The sequence below is a fragment of the Eleutherodactylus coqui genome, chromosome 5 (assembly GCF_035609145.1).
Source record: "Eleutherodactylus coqui strain aEleCoq1 chromosome 5, aEleCoq1.hap1, whole genome shotgun sequence".
Taxonomy (NCBI): Eukaryota; Metazoa; Chordata; class Amphibia; order Anura; family Eleutherodactylidae; genus Eleutherodactylus; species Eleutherodactylus coqui.
In genome coordinates, this window is record NC_089841.1 from 36,466,950 (window position 1) to 36,486,553 (window position 19,604).

General features: G+C 44.3%; 1 protein-coding gene across 1 annotated transcript in view; it reads left to right on the forward strand.

Moving 5' to 3' along the window:
• Positions 1 to 19,604, forward strand: part of LOC136628738 (zinc finger protein 268-like) — a 451,149-nt gene that overhangs the window by 15,941 nt on the left and 415,604 nt on the right. Inside the window, exons 2-3 of the mRNA XM_066604840.1 lie at positions 4,074 to 4,174; positions 4,302 to 4,481. Coding sequence (XP_066460937.1) covers positions 4,074 to 4,174; positions 4,302 to 4,481 — 281 coding nt within the window. The remainder of the gene's footprint in view (positions 1 to 4,073; positions 4,175 to 4,301; positions 4,482 to 19,604) is intronic.

Genomic DNA, 19,604 nt, shown 5'->3' on the forward strand with positions numbered 1-19,604 from the left:
TTTTGTGTTTCCTCCATCAGAGTAGAATGGCTGCAAAGCCAGCAAAGAGAAACTTCTTAGATCACACCATGGTGATCTACACCCCACATGACATACATGGTATCCTGACACAGGTAAGCCGTAGACATCTGTCTCTTGCTAGACGGATCAAAATGGAACTTGCATTTACACTCTTCATCAAATGTCTCATTTCAACGTTGCACCACTTTGAATCCGGCCACCTTATTGCCATTAGGTGACACTGATTCAAATGGGGGAGTAAGTACAGAGGACCAGCTCTTTGCAAATTCTCTGACTGATGATGAAGAGGAGGCCTTTGACGCAGAACACCAGCATGATTGAGACAGCTGGGTTCGCACATGTCACTGACAAACACCTCCTAAACCCCCACCTTGAAATGTTTGTGGATGGATCTAGATACCTGAATGACAAAGGAGGGTTTGTAACAGGTTTTGAAGTAGTCACACTGAATGAGATGCTTGTACAAAAACCACTGCCGCCACACATGTCAGCGCAGGAACTGAGGCCTGTACGATTGAAAAATATACCACTACTAATATCTACACTGATTCCAGGTACGCCTTTGGTACTGCACACGATTATGGACCCATCTGGCGGTCCAGGAGCTTTCTCACGGCACAAGGCAAGCCCATTACAGGTGGCCATAATAAAGGTTAAAGCACACACGCAGGGGCAGTCACCAGAGAACAGGGGGATAGGGCAGCCAAGGCTGCAGCCCTCCTGGACAGTACGCAAGACCCCTTGTGCTGTAAGTTGGATCTTGGTCCCACCACTCTTGTTGATTTGGGATTTGGCGTCCTACGGGACGTAGATGATGTACCAGCGGCTGCCTACCCCCACCTCGCCGTCCTAGCTCACGGGAAAGTGCATGCCTCTCGGAATGCCATGGTTTCTGTTATGGACAAGGTATGGTATGCTCCAGGGTTGGACAGGTTGGCGAAGGCATATGTGAAGGCATGTGAAGTGACCACTGTATCCTATTCAGAGATTACAAATCGATTACATCCAGTTTCCCAAATCAGGCAGGTATGAGTACGTCCTTGTGTGCGTGGACCTGTTCAAAGCCACCGCACAATGTACAGTGACTAAACTTGTGTCAGAACTTGTATGTAGATTTGGGGTACTAGAGACAATTGAGAGTGACAGAGGTACACAATTTACAGGTTAAGTGATGCGAGAGGTGATGTCAGCCTTGGGGTGGAACAAGCGTTTTACACTCCATACCACCCGCAGAGTTTAACAGAGTTGAAAGAACTGAAATGATATGCTTAAGTTAAAAGAAGTGTTTGGCTCTATGCCAAGATTAGGCCTGTACCATCCACAGGCCCTGCAGCAGGGGTGTGATAAGGTTATTGAATATGTACAAGAATTATGTCGTAAACTGAAAATAACACCCGATCTAGTGTTTTCCCCAATTCCAGACCCTGACAATCTAGAGGGGACTCATTTCTTGCAGCCTGGAGACTGGGTGGTCGCAAAAAAAAGACACGTAATAAAGGCCTTGGACCCAAGGTTTGACGACCATACCAAGTTCTGTTGTCAACGCCTACTTCTGTAAAAGTGGATACATGCCTCCCACTGCAAGAAAGTTCCCGAGCCAGAGGAAAAGTGATGGGTGGGATCCCGGCGTTGTTTGGGTGGGGGAGGTAATGGACATTTTGATTTTCACTTCTGCATTTGTCTTATTGGACTGTCTTCTTATTGGGAAACACCACTACGAACGATCCACATGGAGAAGCGATGGACTGGATGGGCAAATATTTCCCACACGTGTATGCCCAACCTCAGGAGTGGAGAGGACATTTTGCGGACTTTTCTATTATCTGTCCCCACTCCTGTAGAGACTCTTCGAGACATACGCTCAATAGTTCACAATGATAGTGATGTAGTAGATGACAATGTTGTTCAGGAAAACACCTTCCTTAATTTATTTGAATATTGTTCCCATTGCGATACCATTGAATATATACATTGGACGAATATAACTCGGTTTTAGGTGAGAAATGTTGCGTTGGCTGAAGAATGTTGTAATTTTACTTGTGACTCTAATGAAATCGGGAAATGCCAACGAATTAAGGCAACAGAAGTAACAGCTACTCTGCAATCGTCCGACTAGTATAATCTTGTGTGTGTATATATATATATATATATATATATATATATATATATATATATATATATATATATATATTGCAATTAAGGTAATAATTTTATGAATAGCTAAATGTACTGAATGCCGATTTCTACACCCCTTTAAGTGTCTAATATGACGATGACGATATTGATGTTGATAAATCTAAGATTACTGTATTGTAAACTTGATTGACTTGCAATATTTGATATTATGTCTTCATATCTTGATGGACATAGAGTGCACCATTCCTACCTGGGAACCCGGCACCTATGGGTGACAGAACCAGGAGATAATGGTGGCTCTGATGTCCAAATGGGGGAATGATAGGGGTCAATCATTATTAATCAATAACCTAACATAAGAAAGATAAGGAAACAGTGTAATAAATGTGACATTAGTTATTTGGTTATATAATGTTATGTATTATATGTAAAACATTCCGGAAGTTGCTAGTAGAATTTGGATATAGAATCATATGTAAAAAGGTATATTCAAGCGTTTATTTGAATATTGATTTTAAAATACTAAATGTATGATTAATTAGATTTTATTCAGCTATCTTACTGAATACCAACTTACCAACTTTGTGCTGACTCCCAGTAGGTGGCTGGACCAGTTTTGTCTATGTGAAAAGTAGAAACAATGTCCCCTCTTTTGATGTGCAAATTGTTGATGGATCTTTAAGATTACATTCTGATTAAGTAGGTACTCAGGCAGCCAGGAGACAACCTTTATTATCACATGTAATTGTTTTATGTATAGTTCAAACAGCTTTGTTGATACCTTTTGTTTAAAAGGCTTTTGATTTACAGCCCTATTGTAATCTGTTGGAATGAGGGTTTGGTCAGCAAAAGTAGAATGAAACTAGGTATTGGAAACGCCTTCTTTACAACTTGCATATAAACTAGCAAAGTACAACAATAAACAGAATTCATTCTGATTTACTAAGTCTGTGTATAGTGGGTCATTATGGTTCTCAACTATGAGTACTCTATATAATATTTCCTCTTAATTTGGATACAGGCAACATTCGCATTTCGGTCTGCGTTCCAGACCCCCCACACCAGTAATTCTCTTCAACACACATAGCGAGTAACACATGATATACAATTTGAAACAAAGAAGATACTTGTGTCTAACACGTTTATGTACTAGGAGCTTACTCTGAATTTCTTTTCTCCATCTCTCTTCATATTTACATCTCTTTATCTCCCTTTCTTTATCTCGGCTCTCTCTCTCTTATCTCCTCTACTCACTGTCACAACTGACTCTCCTTTACTCACTGTTTCTCTGCTTTCTCTCTTTCTTATCCCGTCTTTCTCTTTCTCTCCTGCTTCTCTCTTTCCTTTCCTCTTTCTCCCTGGCTTCTCTCTTTCTTTCCTCTGGCTTCTCTCCTTGCGTTTGTTGTGTCCAGCTAGTTATAGTCTCTGTCACCTGACCAGTCTGTCTGCAGCCAATCACAACCTATTTGGTTGCTAGGCTACCTGTATCATCTGAGTCTCTAGACATTTTTTTCTATCCTGTGCATCTGAATAAAACGACCTGACTGTTTGCTAGGTTACCTGCATCCCTTGTGCAAAATGACTCAGATTAAACCCCTAGAGCTGGTTATTATATTACCGGTCCCCACAGCTAAACAGCACTATTTAGTGCCCTTTTTCATGCCACTACAATGTATATTGCCATCACCATTGTGGCCACATATTGCTTGTAGACGTCATGGGAAGATCTGACATCCTCAAAGCTGGAGCAACTGCCCTGACAAGAAGTTCAACTCATGTTCCAATCCATATGAAAAGAGACAATAGAAAATCTATGTTTTATTATCTTTTTAAAAGCTTCCCCTCATTATCTCTTGTAATTGTACATTTTTATATGGAATTTTGTATAGTTTTTACAGTCTCCTTTTACTATTTAGGTGCCTACACTATAGGATCAAGAATGAAGAAGGTCAGGAACAAGATGGCGGAGAGAATATTAAATCTCACTCTAGAAATAATCTTCCAGCTTACTGGAGAGGTGAGAGATTCTGATGATGTCACAGTACATCATTCTTATCTATGGTAATAACATATGATGTCACTGGAGAGGTGATGGCCTCTGGAAATGTCTGCAGTGATATTTATTAATGTCTCCTCATATACAGGATTACACAGTAGTGAAGAAGACCCCTAGTGATGGCTGTCAGGCCCCTGTGTGTGATAGATGGGGAAGACCCCTGAGCCCAATCACGGGGCCCCCACCTCACCCCCTGATATATGAGGACATCAATGTACAGAAGATTCTAGAACTCACCAACAAGATGATTGAGCTGCTGACTGGAGAGGTGACGCTGCTGGGGAATGCTGGGACATTATACAATAACAGCACTAGAGGCTTCTGGGTGATGACTGTATATTGTGTTGTCAGGTTCCTGTAAGGTGTCAGGATGTTGTCGTCTATTTCTCCATGGAGGAGTGGGAGTATTTAGAAGAACACAAAGATCTATATGAGGAGGCCATGATGGAGACCCGCCAGCCGCTCCCATCACCAGGTAATAGACAGGACTAAATACACGGGGACTTTATCTGTATGTAAAGAATGACTTCAGTGTCTGTCTGTGTTTCCTCCAGTTCCATCCAGTAAGAGAAGCCCACCAGAGAGATGTCCCTGTCCTCTTCTTCCACAGGACCACCAGGTAGATGGAGATGTCCCTCTGATCTGTAGAAGGCTGTGAAGCTCTTGTCTTCAGTCTTATTAGATGTCTTCTACTTGTGTGATGAGGCCGGTGAGATGGCAGGATTACCACTGACTAGAGACATTACATGTTGTCTGGATCTTCTCCCAGTTTTCTGGCGGTGGAGACTGCTGGTGGGAATAAGGAGCCAATAGGTTGGATTTATATCTATCTGCTCCGAGACAAACAGCAGATGTGTAGTGGCCCAGCGGATCCTACAGAACACTAACAGTACACTTGTTCTGTCGCACCTCTATATATACCATTCATGGATATAGAAGGTGCCGTCTGTAGAAGAGAACCTGTTTCTCCCCTTCTCGTCTAAGCCTTGAGCTTAACATTGATGTCAGCTGGTCTCTCATTGGCTGACAGTCAGGTTCAATTTCACTGGTGCAGAGTCTAAGGGTAGGAAAGCCACAACACAAGTCCCTATGCAAGAGTAGAAGGAGTCCAGAAAGCACGGGAAAGGAATAGAGTAGATAAAAGGAGGAGACAGAGAGCTGTTAGGCAGACTTAGCCAGGTGTGAGAGAGGAGAGGTTGCAGTTCAGTCGTCTCGGAGTGGAGGAATTACCCATACTAGAGCAAGCCAGCAGTTCAGCACGTCGTCTTCCAAGGTCGAGCGAGGTGTAAACCCACTTCCTTGTCACCTACATATCGGAGGAAAGGAAAACCTTTCTGAGGTCAGCCTTCTACAAACAGTGAGTCATAGCTACCCAGTGAAGTCAAAGCCAGGATTAGCCTTACAGTCACTCGTCCCTCTGCTTCATATACACTTCACTAAAATCCAAATCAATCCTTTATCTAAAGCAGCTAGTGGGGAAATTGTCTAATCAAACCAATTCAGTAAAAAAGGAAAGAAGAGAGAGCGTTGAAGTCAGGTCTCAGTCCAAATCAATATCTTTGTACTTTCTCATCGTGTTCAATTGCCTGCCTAGTACGGCATCTTCGTGTATCCATTTCAAATGCTTATCTACAGTATTGTAAATCAGATTGTACTTCAAATACCAAAGTTAGTAAATCTGTACACTCCCAGACTTCTAAACTATTGCTGGACTCAACTCTGTTATTTCTTCTGCATACCCCCCCGAGGGTGCAGATGGAGGGTAGGTGTAACCGTGACAAAACTAGGCCTCCGGCCATACATGCTGCAGTAAGATTTTTGGGACTATTAACGATGATCTCCTCCACGTGCAGCGTGTCTAGCCATGCCAAATATACATGTGTATGAGGTTCCTGAGGGGTCATTGCGCCGGCATCTAATATCTACGACCAGCTTCTTGACCTGCATCGATGTGGCTCAGATAACTACTCCTGTCAGGTTATTTTTGGTCATGATGAATAATGATCTTGTCATGTAAAATCTTCCACACGGCTTCTCCAACCGTCTGCTGACTTTTACAATATTTGTCTCACAGCTTTTGTATCGGGATGAAGATTTGACCGATATTAATACTACAGAGACAAATGTGAGGGGCGATCAGCGGTGTAAAGAGGAGATTCCTACAGGTAACCGCCCAGGTGAGTAGTAATCACTACATACAGCAGAGAGGAGTCACAGATTCTCCTCAGTCAGCGGCTGCAGATATGTTATTCTGTGGTCTGTGGGATTATTGGGGATGACAGACCTCAAGCCTAAGTGCTTGGATGTAATATATCTGTTCCCTGAGGAATCAATTAAAAAGTGGTCTACCTCACCTTTGGTGGATGATAAATTGTCTTGCCTACCCAAATGCAATACCTCATACCTGACAGATGCAACATGTTTTAACTGCTGGAATCCTTCACCAAGTCATCTTTCAAGGCAAACGGGTCGTCCCCATCCCTACCCCAACCCTCCTCTTCACCTCATTCTGGTTTAGTAATTGGTAAAACAACTGCGCTGTGGCATCCTATCCGGTGCCCCCCCAGGAGGAGTTGGTTGAGCTTGCCCTTCAGCTCTCTCAGGCAGGCAAATTTCTCTGTGATGCCTCCCTGAATGCTGCCAGGCTCCTAGCCCATGCCTCAGCACTTTCTGTGGCAATTCGCCACACCTTATGTCCAAAGTGTTGGTCTGCAGACATCACCTCTAAAACGTTTCTAACTGTCCTTCCCTTTACAGGAATTTGCTTCTTCGTCAGCAGCATAGACAAAATTTATTTCTAAGGCGACACGGGGAAAAAGTTCTCACCTTCCACAATACAGGTCAATTCGCCAGTATAGTGCCAAGAAGAAGACAACTAATTTTTGTTCCTTTTGTTGCTTCAGCCCATGGCCTTGGGAGTCTTGCCTGTCCTCTCAGGACCACAAAAAATTCAAACAATCAAGCCTTCCTCGACATGAAGGGTGGTCCCCACCTACGTAATCAGGGAGGAGGGTGGGTGCATCTCCTGCTTTTTAGGGATGTTTATTTTACTCACATCCAAGACTCCTGGGTGAGCAAGATTGTCTCTTCAGGGTACGCTATAGATTTTCTTTCTGCTCCTCAGAGTGGTTTGTTTTTTTGCCTCTTTCCCACTGTTCCATTCGTACAGACTTTCCTAGAAAGAAATCCTTTTCTTTACCTCCTGGGAAAAAACTGACATGGAAAACGACTTAAGAATTTTAGTTACCTGTAAGCTTAACTGGAGCATCCAGTGTCAGGCAGCTGTTGCCAAGGCAAATAGGATAATGAGGTGCATCGAAAGAGCTCTAGGGGCACATGACAAGAACATTTTCTTCCTCTTCACAAATCACTGGTTTGACCACACATGGAATATTGTGTACAGTTTTGGGCACAGATACTTAAGAAGGATATTTCAGAGCCTATATGGGTACATGTTACCATTCAGCGGCTGCGAGTCCTCCCAGGGTGGCAGGGTGCTGGGTCCCGCGGTCGGGGTGCGTCCCCCCGGCTGGTTGTCCGTCTGCCGGGGACGTGGGTGGCTGGTCGGCGCGGTGCGCGCGCTCGTGGGACCAGGCAGCGTGCGCGCCTGTGAGTCGAGCTCCATGCACGAGCCCCTGTGTATGGGAGGAGGCTTCTGTTTATAAGGCTGGCAGTGAGGTCCATTCACTGCCAGGTATTGGTTTCTGTTCAGTGTGCTAGCATCCTGCCTCTGTCAGTCTCCTGTTTGTCAGCTTTTGCTATATCTGCCAGGTCATCCCATCTGCCTCGGTCTGTTGGTTTTCTTCATCTGCCCTTCCTGTCGGTATTCTACCCTGTTCCATCTTGGTACGCCAGTCCCCCCTCTTGGTCCCTAGTGAGAGCAAGGACTGCCGCCCAGTTGCCCGGCTTGGCTTAGCCAAGAATGGAGGCAAATAGACAGGGGTTGTGGGTAAGTTCTAGGGCAACCCAGGCTGGAGTATCATCAGGTAGGATACCGTAACATAACTGGCCTTTAAAATTGCCCAGCGGGTTTTGCTTTGTGCTCTCCAATGGAGGCCATGAGTACTCTCGCAGGTCGGTTGCAGGGTTTAGTGGGCGTGATCCAAGACCTGTCCGGTGGTATGGTGGCCCAGGAGCAGCGGGTGTTGGCGCAGGTTCCTGCCACCCCGTCTTTCCCTGAACCCAAGTGTCCTCTCCCTGAGGTGTTTTCCAGGGAGAGAAGCAAGCTTTTTGTTTTTCAGCAGGCATGTAGACTATATTTCCGTTTCACAGTTTAGACAAATTTAAAATGATAATTCTTTATTAATTATATTTAAAAATTACTTAAACGAACACGGGGCACAACACAGAAGCCACTGGGTTGATGGAGATATGAGAGTCTCTTCAAGGACCTAGGTGCCACATCCTAATACTGCTTCCCTCTGTATACAATCATAGCAGAGAGGAAGAGCATGTTGGCAACGTACAGTGGCTTTAATCAACGAACAATTAAAAAGAACTCGGACCAAATTCTATACTAGTGTCCCTCTCTTGTGCTCTTAGTTCACTATCAAAGTAATGAACAACTCAGCTACCATCACTAGATAGACTCAGCAATGAAGCTTAAATAGATGATGAGCATAGTATAGTTTTAAACAGAGGGAGAATACGTTTCTAGAGAGCTGTGTTGTAATAAAGGTTGATTGAAGTATATCATGCAGTAGTGCGGATCTTCATATCATTATTCAGAAACCTATATGCCTCTCTAGAAACCCTCTTATGCTTGAATTCATGCGAGCAAAAGAGAGAGGATATAAGGACAAGTTGTGGGCCCAGTATAAATGTCAGTGAGCACACTTCTTCTCCTTCCAGGGCCTGTTTAGTAGTCCTGGATTCTTAATTCATTCAGATTACTAATATCGGCATTGATGCACTCATAGTTAGCTCTCTCAGTACTGTATAATCTATAGACTATATTTCCGGATGCGGCCCTGATCCTCCAGCTCAGAGTCACAGAAGGGGAATTGATTATGTCCCTACTGCGGGGTACCCCCAGACATGGGCCTACTCCTTACCCAACAGTTCGGCTTGCCTGCAGTCTGTTGATTGTTTTTTCGGGAACTAGGAGGTACTTTTGATGAGCCGGACCGGGCAGGATTAGCAGTGTCTCACATCACGGCTTTGCGTCAGGGGCAGCAGTGTGCTGAAGACTACTGCTCTAAGTTTAGACAGTATGCCGGTGAAACCTCCTGGAACAATGGTACCCTCAAAGATGTGTTTTTGTTGGGTCTTTCTGATGCTGTCAAGGATCTAATTATTTCCCATCCCGCTCCTGTAACACTTAAGGAGGCTATGGAATTGGCAGTAAAGGCTGACAGGAGACTGAGATCTAGAGAAAAGTAACATCAGGCCTGTAAAACTAGGGAGCCCTGAAGACCCGCCCCCACTTCTCCCATGCCAACTCCTGGGGCCGCGCCTATGGAAGTGGACCAGCTAAGTCCCGGGGAACGGCGACAATTCCGGATGACTCACTGTCTTTGCCTCTGCTGTGAGGAAGCCGGACATTGGGTACCAACCTGTCCACAGAAGCAACGGAAACATCAGTCTGAACCGGAGGAAAAACTACAGATCCTAGGTGATTGTCTGGAGGATCGCCTAGGATCACAGGTACTCCCTAAGTTGTTGGTGCCTTGTCAGGTTGGCTTCCGGAATTTCATTTGGTCCGGTCAAGCCTTTATTGATTCGGGTGCTGCCGCCAATCTGATTAATTTAAATTTTGTCAGACCTCTGGTGACCAAATTTTCCATGCTGAAGCCCCCCATACGCTTCATCAGTATTGATTCGACCCCTCTCTCCGCAGGTGTTGTCCAATGGAGGACTCCCATTCTACAGTTCACTGTGGGTGTTCTCCATTCTGAGAATCTGTCTTTTCTAGTTATGGAAAAGATGTCTGTTGATGTGGTGCTTGGTAGGCCCTGATTGGCACTGCACAACCCCTAATTTGATTGGTCCACCCGGGAATTGACACATTGGGGGTCGTCCTGTCATAATCACTTAACTACTATAGCCAAGTGTTCAGCAGATACCGTGCTTGTCCCGGAGTATTTGTCTGATTTTCAGGATGTATTCTCCAAAAAACTGTCTTGAGACTTTGCCTCCCCATTGGGAGTGGGACTGTGGTATTGATCTGATTCCCGACAGTCCCATCCCTAAGGGAGCCATTTTCAATTTGTTGCGCGTGAGCACGAAGCCCTTAAGTCCTATATTTCGGAGTCTCTGGCCAAGCAACATATCCGGCCGTCCAGGTCCCCTGCCAGGGCAGGTCTCTTGTTTGTTGAGAAGAAGGATGGGACATTGAGGCCTTGTGTGGATTACCGGGCTTTGAATAAAATCACAGTGAAGAACCAGTGCTCCTTGCCAGAGTTGTTGAATCAGGTGGTAGGGGCCCACTGGTTTTCCAAACTGGACTTAAGGGGGGCTTACAATTTAATTCACATTCAAGAGGGAGATGAATGGAATACCGCGTTCAACACCCCTTTAGGACATTTTGAATGTCTGGTCATGCCCTTCGGACTCTGTAACGCCCCCACTGTGTTTCAGGGTTTTATAAACGCCATCTTCCACGACTTTCTGGGGGTATTTCTGGTCATCTATCTTGATGACATCCTGGTGTATTCTCCAGACTGGGATTCACATGTGCGGCACCTGAGATTGGTTCTGACCCGTTTGTGTGAGTACCAACTGTTTTGTCAAGTTGGAGAAATGTTTATTTGGTACTAAACAAGTGTCTTTCCTGGGTTATGTGATTTCACCCACGGAGATTCAGATGGAGTCTGATAAAGTAGCAGCAATCTCCCAATGGGTCAGACCAGATAACCTTAAGGCTCTCCAGCGGTTTTTGGGTTTCGCACATTTTTACTGTAAATTCATTAAGAATTACTCAGTTGTTGCTCAACCCTTGACCGACCTTACCAAGAAGGGGGCCTATTTGGTAAGATGGTCGCCTGCGACTCTAGAGGCTTTTAGTCGTCTAAAAAGAGCATTTACTACTGCCCCGGTGTTAGTACAGCCTGACGTGCGGCGACCATTTTTTATTGAGGTAGATGTGTCTGAGGTGGGGGCAGGAGCTGTATTGTCTCAGGAAGCCAGTGGGAGATCCGGGTATTGTCCCTGTGCATTCTTTTCACAGAAGTTTAGTTCGGCAAAACGTAACTACGACTTGGGTAACCGTGATTTACTGACAATCAAGTGGGCTCTAGAAGAGTGGCAACACCATCTTGAGGGGGCTAGACATCCTATTACCGTGTATACGGATCATAAAAACCTGGTCTACCTCGCCAATGCTAAAAGACTCGTCAAGCTAGGTGGGCGATGTTTTTCGCCAGGTTTCATTTCCTCGTGATTAATTTTCTGGGAGAGAAGAATGTAAAGGTGGAAGCCCCTGTCACACAGTTTCGAGTTGCTGGAAAGTGAGACAGTGACTCCTAAGAATATCTTGGCACCTGGGGTGGTGGTGGCAGCTGTAGAATCTAACCTCGTTCCTCAACTACAGAACTGTCAGCAGGACGCTCCTTCGAGGGTGCCGGAGGGCAGATGGTTTGTGCCAGAGTCCTCATACCTCAGAGACATTAAAGAATCTCACTCGTCGGTTTTCGCAGGCCATCCGGGGGTTCAGGAGACCCTGAATCTTTGTTCTAGACACTTCTGGTGGCCAGGCATGTCTCAGGAGATCCACGACTTTAAGGGATGCTCTGTCTGTGCATGCAATAAAGGTCTGCGGTGTCCTCCGGAGGGTCCTCTGAGACCATTACCGGTACCTTCTCATCCATGGTCGCAGTTATAGGTAGATTTTATCACCGATCTACCAGAATCCCAGAAATTCACCACTATCTTAGTGGTTGTCGACCAGTTCTCGAAGATGGCACATTTTGTGGCGTTAAAGAAGCTACCCTCGGCAATAGATTTTACCAAGATTTTTGTAAAAGAAATCATTCATCTACACGGGGTTCCCGAGAACATCGTATCTGATCGCAGGGTTCAGTTTGTTGCGCAGTTTTAGCGAGCCTTCTACAGAAACCTGGGAACGTCTCTTTCCTTCTCGTCAGCATTCCACCCGCAAACTAATGGTCAGACTGAGCAGAAGAACCAAGATTTAGTGCAATATTTACGATTGTTTGCTAGTGAAAAGGCTCATCAGTGAGCAGAGTTGCTGCCATTGGCAGAGTTTGCGCTAAACAACCGCACTTGTTCTTCCACTGGGGTATCTCCATTCTTTTGTGTATACGGTCAGCATCCTCGCTTCCTTACAGCGATTCCTACTCCATCTGTCTGTCCTGCAGCTGACGTCACCACAGATACACTGCAGGGAGTATGGAAAGAAGTACAGAAAAACTTGGAAGCAACGGGGGCTCGTATGCAGTTGCGTAGTGGGAGGAGTCTGTTAGTATCTGAACCTTACAAGGTGGGACAGAAGGTATACCTGTCTTCTAAAAATCTCAAATTAAAGGTTCCGACCTTGAAGCCTGCGCCGCGTTACATGGGGCCCTTTGTCATCACACGTGTAGTGAATCCTCTCACCTATGAACTGGGGTTGCCAGCTACATGGAGGGTTCACAGGGTCTTCCATAAGTCTTTATTGAAACCTTTTTGTCCCTTCAGTGACACTTTTCAATGTGCTTAGGGTGGGAACTGTGTCATCTGAGGTATGTGGACCGATCTATCGGTTTCCAGGATAGGGATGTCTGTATTAAGACATGCAAAGTCAGGGAGCAGCAAACATACAATATACAGGACAGACAGAAAAGTCAGAGATAGGAAGGCAATGCTGAAAGACAGAGCCAAACACCAAAACAGGGAAGAAGCAAGGACAGGATATATAGACGTACAGAGACAAGCAGATAGATGTCAGAGAAAGATGAGTTAGGAATTCTGGATGTCAAGAACAAATGCACAACACTCATGCCAAGAGGAAGTGCATCAGCCAAGCTTAAATAGAAGAGAAATGCCTATTAACCCTGCAGCTGGGCTGAGAGGCAGAGAACTCTTTCAGTGATGGTAGAAAACAGACACATAGGGTCCATACACACAGGAAGAGAAGAGCAATGCCACATCTGTAATAAAGTGCATGTAGAAGTTGGGGGGGGGGGGGGTGAGATGGGCACCACCTAATGGCACTGACTCACAGGAAGCTTTATGCTTATTCACTGAGCCTTTACTAAAGTATGGTGACAGGTACACAGATACATAACCCTATTATGATGGAGGCTTCACCAGAGAAGGGGAAAACTGCAAGAAAACAACCTGGTGGCCAAGCATCACGATCTACTGCTCCTCGCTCTGAGATCTACTGTTGGATTGTATTCTGTTTTTCCACCTGTTTTTAGTTGCTAATTGAATTTTGCTACCTGAGTTGTAGTGTAAACAGACGATTTTACATTGAAATGTTACAAAATATCAATACATCTTTTAATGTTTAAAAGATACAGTATATAAGTAATCAATTTCATTCTTGGCAGATGACACTACCAGGAGCTCAGAAGGACATTTGCTATCTGCAGATTGTAAATCAAAAGATTGTGGTATCACACAAGATACATATGAAGAACCTGCCATTATCCCAAATATCCCCCCAGCCATTCACAAGAAAGCACCATCATCTCCTCTCCTTATACAGGTCCCATCTTCTGATTCATCACAGACTGATAAGCAGAAGAAAAGTCACAGAAGGGAGAAGCCATATTCATGTCCAGAATGTGGGAAATATTTTACTTGGAAATCATATCTTGCTATACATCAGAGATTTCATACAGGAGAGAAGCCGTATACATGTTCAGAATGTGGCAGATGTTTTACTCTGAAATCAGATCTTGTTAGGCATCAGAGAAGTCATACAGGAGAGAAGCTCTATTCATGTACTGTTCTTAGAAAAGGTTTTAACCAGAAGTCAATTCTAACTGCACATCAAATAACTTATACAGGAGAGAAGATATTTTCATGTTCAGAATGTGGGAAGTGTTTTTCTACTAAATCACGGCTGGTTCGGCATCATAGAAGTCACACAGGGGAGAAACCATTTTCCTGTCCAGAATGTGGGAAATCTTTTTCGAACCAAAGTTATTTTGTTGAACACCAAAGAAGTCACACAGGAGAAAAGCCATTTTCCTGTCCAGAATGTGGGAAAGGTTTCACCCACAAATCTCATCTTCTTAATCATCAGAGAACTCACACAGGTGAGAAGCCATTTCCGTGTTCAGAATGTGGGAAATGTTTTACTACTAAATCATATCTTGCTCAGCATCAGAGAATTCACACAGGTGAAAAACCGTTTCCATGTTCAGAGTGTGGGAAAAGTTTTTCTACTAAATCGTATCTTGTTCAGCATCAGAGATTTCACACAGGGGAGAAGCCATATTCATGCTCAGAATGTGGGAAATTTTTTACACTTAAATCAAAACTTCTTAAACATCAAAGAGCTCACACAGGAGAGAAGCCATTTACATGTTCAGAATGTGGGAAATCTTTTTCTACTAAATCAGATCTTGCTCGACATCATAGAAGTCACACAGGAGTGAAGCCATATTCATGTTCATTCTGTGGGAAATGTTTCTCTAACAGAGGTTATTTTGTTGAACATCAGAGAAGTCACACAGGAGAGAAACCATTTTCCTGTCCAGAATGTGGGAAATGTTTCACACACAAATCACATCTTCTTAACCATCAGAGAACTCACGCAGGTGGGAAGCAGTTTCCATGTTCAGATTGTCAGAAGTGTTTTACTACTAAATCATGTCTTGCTCAGCATCAGAGAATTCACACAGGGCAGAAGCCATATTCATGCTCAGAATGTGGGATATTTTTTACTCTCAAATCGAAACTTCTTAAACACCAAAGAACTCATACAGGAGAGAAGCCACTTACATGTCCAGCATGTGGGAAATGTTTTTCTACTAAATCGGATCTTGCTCGACATCATAGAAGTCACACAGGAGTGAAGCCATACTCATGTCCAGACTGTGGCAAATGCTTCTCAAACCGAGGTTATTTTGTTGAACACCAGAGAAGTCACACAGGAGAGAAGCCATTTTCCTGTCCAGAATGTGGGAAATGTTTCACCCACAAATCACATCTTCTTAAACATCAAAGAGCTCACACAGGGGAGAAGCCATTTTCATGTTCAGAATGTGGAAAATGTTTTTCTAGTAAATCAGATCTTGCAAGACATCAGAGAAGTCACACAGGGGAGAAACCATTTTCATGCCCAGAATGTGGTAAATCTTTTAGCCAGAAATCCGCTTTTGTTACACATCAAAGAACTCACACAGGGGAGAAGCCATTTTCATGTTCAGAATGTGGCAAATTTTTTGCCCAAAAATCATACCTTTTCAACCATCTAAAAACACACCAGAAAAAGGTCAAATTAAATATGATACTGGAAAACAAAACCACTATAGACACCAAGGGAGGGATTTATTAACATTCTTGTACCAGTTTTCGTGCATAAAGATTTTCTTAAAATGAAGAAGAAACATTGAATCCCAGCAGCTGCAGCCCGAGTGCCCAATGCACGTTACCCAGAATAAGCGTCAGAAAGTTACCTTTCATTCGTTGTTCACATGACTGCTTAGCCACTCACAGCCTTCAGAGGTGATTCCTCTATAATGCACAGAATGAATTGTTTAACTCTTATTTTTGGTTTGGGTGGGCGGATGGTAAAAATACAGAAATTCAGTGGGGGTTTTTTTGTACTAAGGCATTCATTGTATAGTGTATATAAATGGCATGTTCACCTCATTCTGTGTGTGAATGTGATTACAGTGATACAATGCTAATTTATATGCATAGCTTTATATGTGTTACTACTTTTGCACAAAAGAAACACTGTAATAAAAATGTATTTGCATCACAGCATTCCAAGACGAATAGTATTCTTATTTTTCCACCAACAGAGCTGTGTGAGGTGTTGTCTCTTTGTGGGACTAGTTATCGTTTCCATTGGTGCCACTTAGGGGGTGCATGTAACTTTTTTGATCACTTTTTTTTAGGAGGAAAATGAATGAAAAAAGCAATTCTGTTACTTTATTACTTTTCCAGCATTTACCATGTGGTATAAATAATATTTTAACTGTATTCTTTGGGTTGATAAAATTACAGCAACACTAAATTAATTTAGCTTATTTTTAACCATGTTTGCACATCAAACCCTTTATAAAGAGATTGTATTGCATTTTTTCTACATCCTACAATGTTTGTTTTTCGCCAACCGAGCCATGAGGTTTTTTACATTGCAAGTTTTACTTTCTACTGATATCATTTTGAAAAACATTTTTTAAAAATTGCTTTATATTGTGGCTTTTTGGGAGGTGAACAAATTAAAAACAGCAATTCTAACTTTTTTAATTGACAATCACCAAAATTGGATAAATGGATACTACCGTATATACCGGCGTATAAGGCGACGGGGCGTATAAGACGACCCCCCAACTGTCACCTTATACACCGGTATTCAGTGGAGAAAAAAAAAAAAATTCATTACTCACCTGCCCCGGTGTTCTGTCGCGCTCCGGCAGGATGTCGCTCGCTCCGGCAGGCTGTCGCTCGCTCCTCGTCCCCGGCGCAGCATAGCTTTCTGAATGCGGGGCTTGAAATCCCCGCTTCCAGAAAGCTAATACACACGCCGGCAGCCATGACAGCATTGAATGGCTGTGATTGGCTGAAGGCGCACGTGTTAGCAATCACACTATTCAATGATGTCATTGAATAGTGTGATTGGCTGAAGCCACGTGCGCTTTAGCCAATCACAGCCATTCAATGATGTCATGGCTGCCGGCGTGTGTATTAGCTTTCTGGAAGCGGGGATTTCAAGCCCCGCATTCAGAAAGCTATGCTGCGCCGGGGACGAGGAGCGAGCGACAGCCTGCCGGAGCGAGCGACATCCTGCCGGAGCGCGACAGAACGCCGGGGCAGGTGAGTAATGAATTTTTTTTTTTTACACTTTTTTTTTTTTTTGAATTACCGGCGTATAAGACGACCCCCGACTGCAGAGCAGATTTTTCGGGGTTCAAAAGTCGTCTTATACGCCGGTATATACGGTATATATTTTTACAGTTCAGGTGTTTAAAAACATGGTGATGCCTATTATCTATAATTTTAATCTTCATAAAAATACAGTACCCCATGCTCGGCATGGAGGGAGAGAGAGTACACCGCTGCTCCACCACCTGATCTGAGAGAAGCGCATGTCGGCTCTCAGGAGGGATCCCCTGGGCGTCCCTCACCTCAAGCACAGAGGCTCAGCATGAGGTTGAGCTCAGATGAAGAGTTGCAGGCCCCTACTGGCGATCCTTCCATATCATAACAGGAAAAATGTACACAGGCCTCTCCTCTAGGACTGAGGAAAAACCAGGATGCAGTGATGAATGACGGTCCCGGACTGTCCCCTTGGAAGGCGGTAAGCAGGCATCAGCCTGAAAATTCGCATACACTTGCACCTTACCAAACATAGAGTAGACGGGGTCCCCTGCATCTTCCAATATCTTCAAATTTCAGTTTACAGTGAAGGGCAGGCTTACTAACTCTCCAAACCCAGCAGAGGGGGAGGATTAAGACTAGAAGGCCCATCTTAGAGCCATTCCAACTAAAGTAGAACTGAATGGACTTTTCAACCATTTAGCTACCTCTCACAATCAAAACATGGCTTCGCTGCAAAAAGCCATAAATCAAATAGTCCACAAGCTAACAAAGGTGGAGGACACTCAAGATCAACTAGCAGCACATATTACCAATCACTATACTATTTTACTAGACCACTCAAAGCTTCGCGACCAAAAATCTCTGTGCTTTAGAGACAAAATGTGTGCAGGCTATTATGAATACAGAGATAAATGTAGTAGCTGGTTGGCTAAAGCACCACACCCTTGCTGGAACTCAACCCACATTGTTTCCATCAATTCCTGTGCTGGGGGTTTGGTCCACTCCCCTGTGAGATCCTGCAGGAGTTTTAGAACCTCTATCAAGCCATGCCCAATCACAGTATAACGTAATGCTATGGCATCTTACTGCAGAAGCGATCAGCAAAGTATTTCAAAACCATGCCCTATTTATATTAAAAATATATATTAATAATAAAACAAAAATACATATTTGGTATCGCTGCATCCGTAAAAGTCCGATCTATCAAAGTAATGCATTATTTACGCCGCATGATGAACATCATCAGAAAAAAATAAAGAACACCAGAAATGCGCTTTTTTTGTCACCCTGTCTCCAAGAAAAAATGCAATAAGCGATCAAAAAGTTGTATGTATTCCAAAATTGTACCAACACGAACTACAAGATGTCACACAAAAAATGAGCACCAGCAAAACTACGTTGATGGAAAAATAAAAAAGTTATTGTGCTCAGAAGAGGACGGCAGAAAATAATTTTTAAAAATGAAATATCTTTGAAAAAGTAGTACAGCAAAAAGAAAAAAAAAAGTTTGGTATTGTAGTAGTCATACTGACCCATAGAATAAAGTTATCATGTAATTTTGTTGCAGTTTGTGCACCGTAGAAACAAGTCGCACTGAAATATGGTGGAATTTCATTTGTTTTCATTTTACTCCACTTACAATTTTTTAAAAAGTTTTTCAGTACATTAAATGGTACTTTAAATAGTACTATTGAAATATACAACTCGGCCTGCAAAAAACAAGCCCTCGTACAGGTATGTCGATAGATAAATAAAGGAGTTACGATTTTTTTTAAAGGGGGGAGGAAAAACCAAAAATGGAAAAAAAAAAGGGCCATGTCCTTAAGGAGTTAAAGGAGTTGTCTCGAGGAAGCAGTGAATTTTATTTTTTGCCCAGTCCCCCTAATTAAGCACACATTACTAAGCCCCCCTGTAAATGACTTTTCTAGCTGGTTTCTACTTACAGTTCCAGCGTTTTAGCAACTTATAAAAATGTTCCCAAGATGGCCGCCGGCTCTTTTCCCTTCGCTTGCTGTAGCCCGACGTGCGCGCTCCCGAGACGCTACCAGCTGTGTCTCCCTGACAACCAGATGCCCCGCAGCCGCCGACCGGACCCCAGGATTGAACACGGCCGACCAGTCACCCACCGCCAGGCAGCAGGTAACCGGCGCAGCCCCCCCCCCCCCCCGGCACAGCGACAGCCCCCCCCCATCGCAGCGACAGCCCCCCCATCACAGCGGCAGCCCCCCCCCCCTGGCACAGCGACAGTCCCCCCATCACAGCGGCAGCCCCCCCCCCGGCACAGCGGCAGCCCCCCCATCGCAGCGACAGCCCCCCCCCCCCGGGAACAGCGACAGCCCCCCCATCGCAGCGACAGCCCCCCCCGGCACAGTGACAGCCCCGCCATCGCAGCGACAGTCCCCCCATCGCAGCGACAGCCCCCCCCCCCCCGGCACAGTGACAG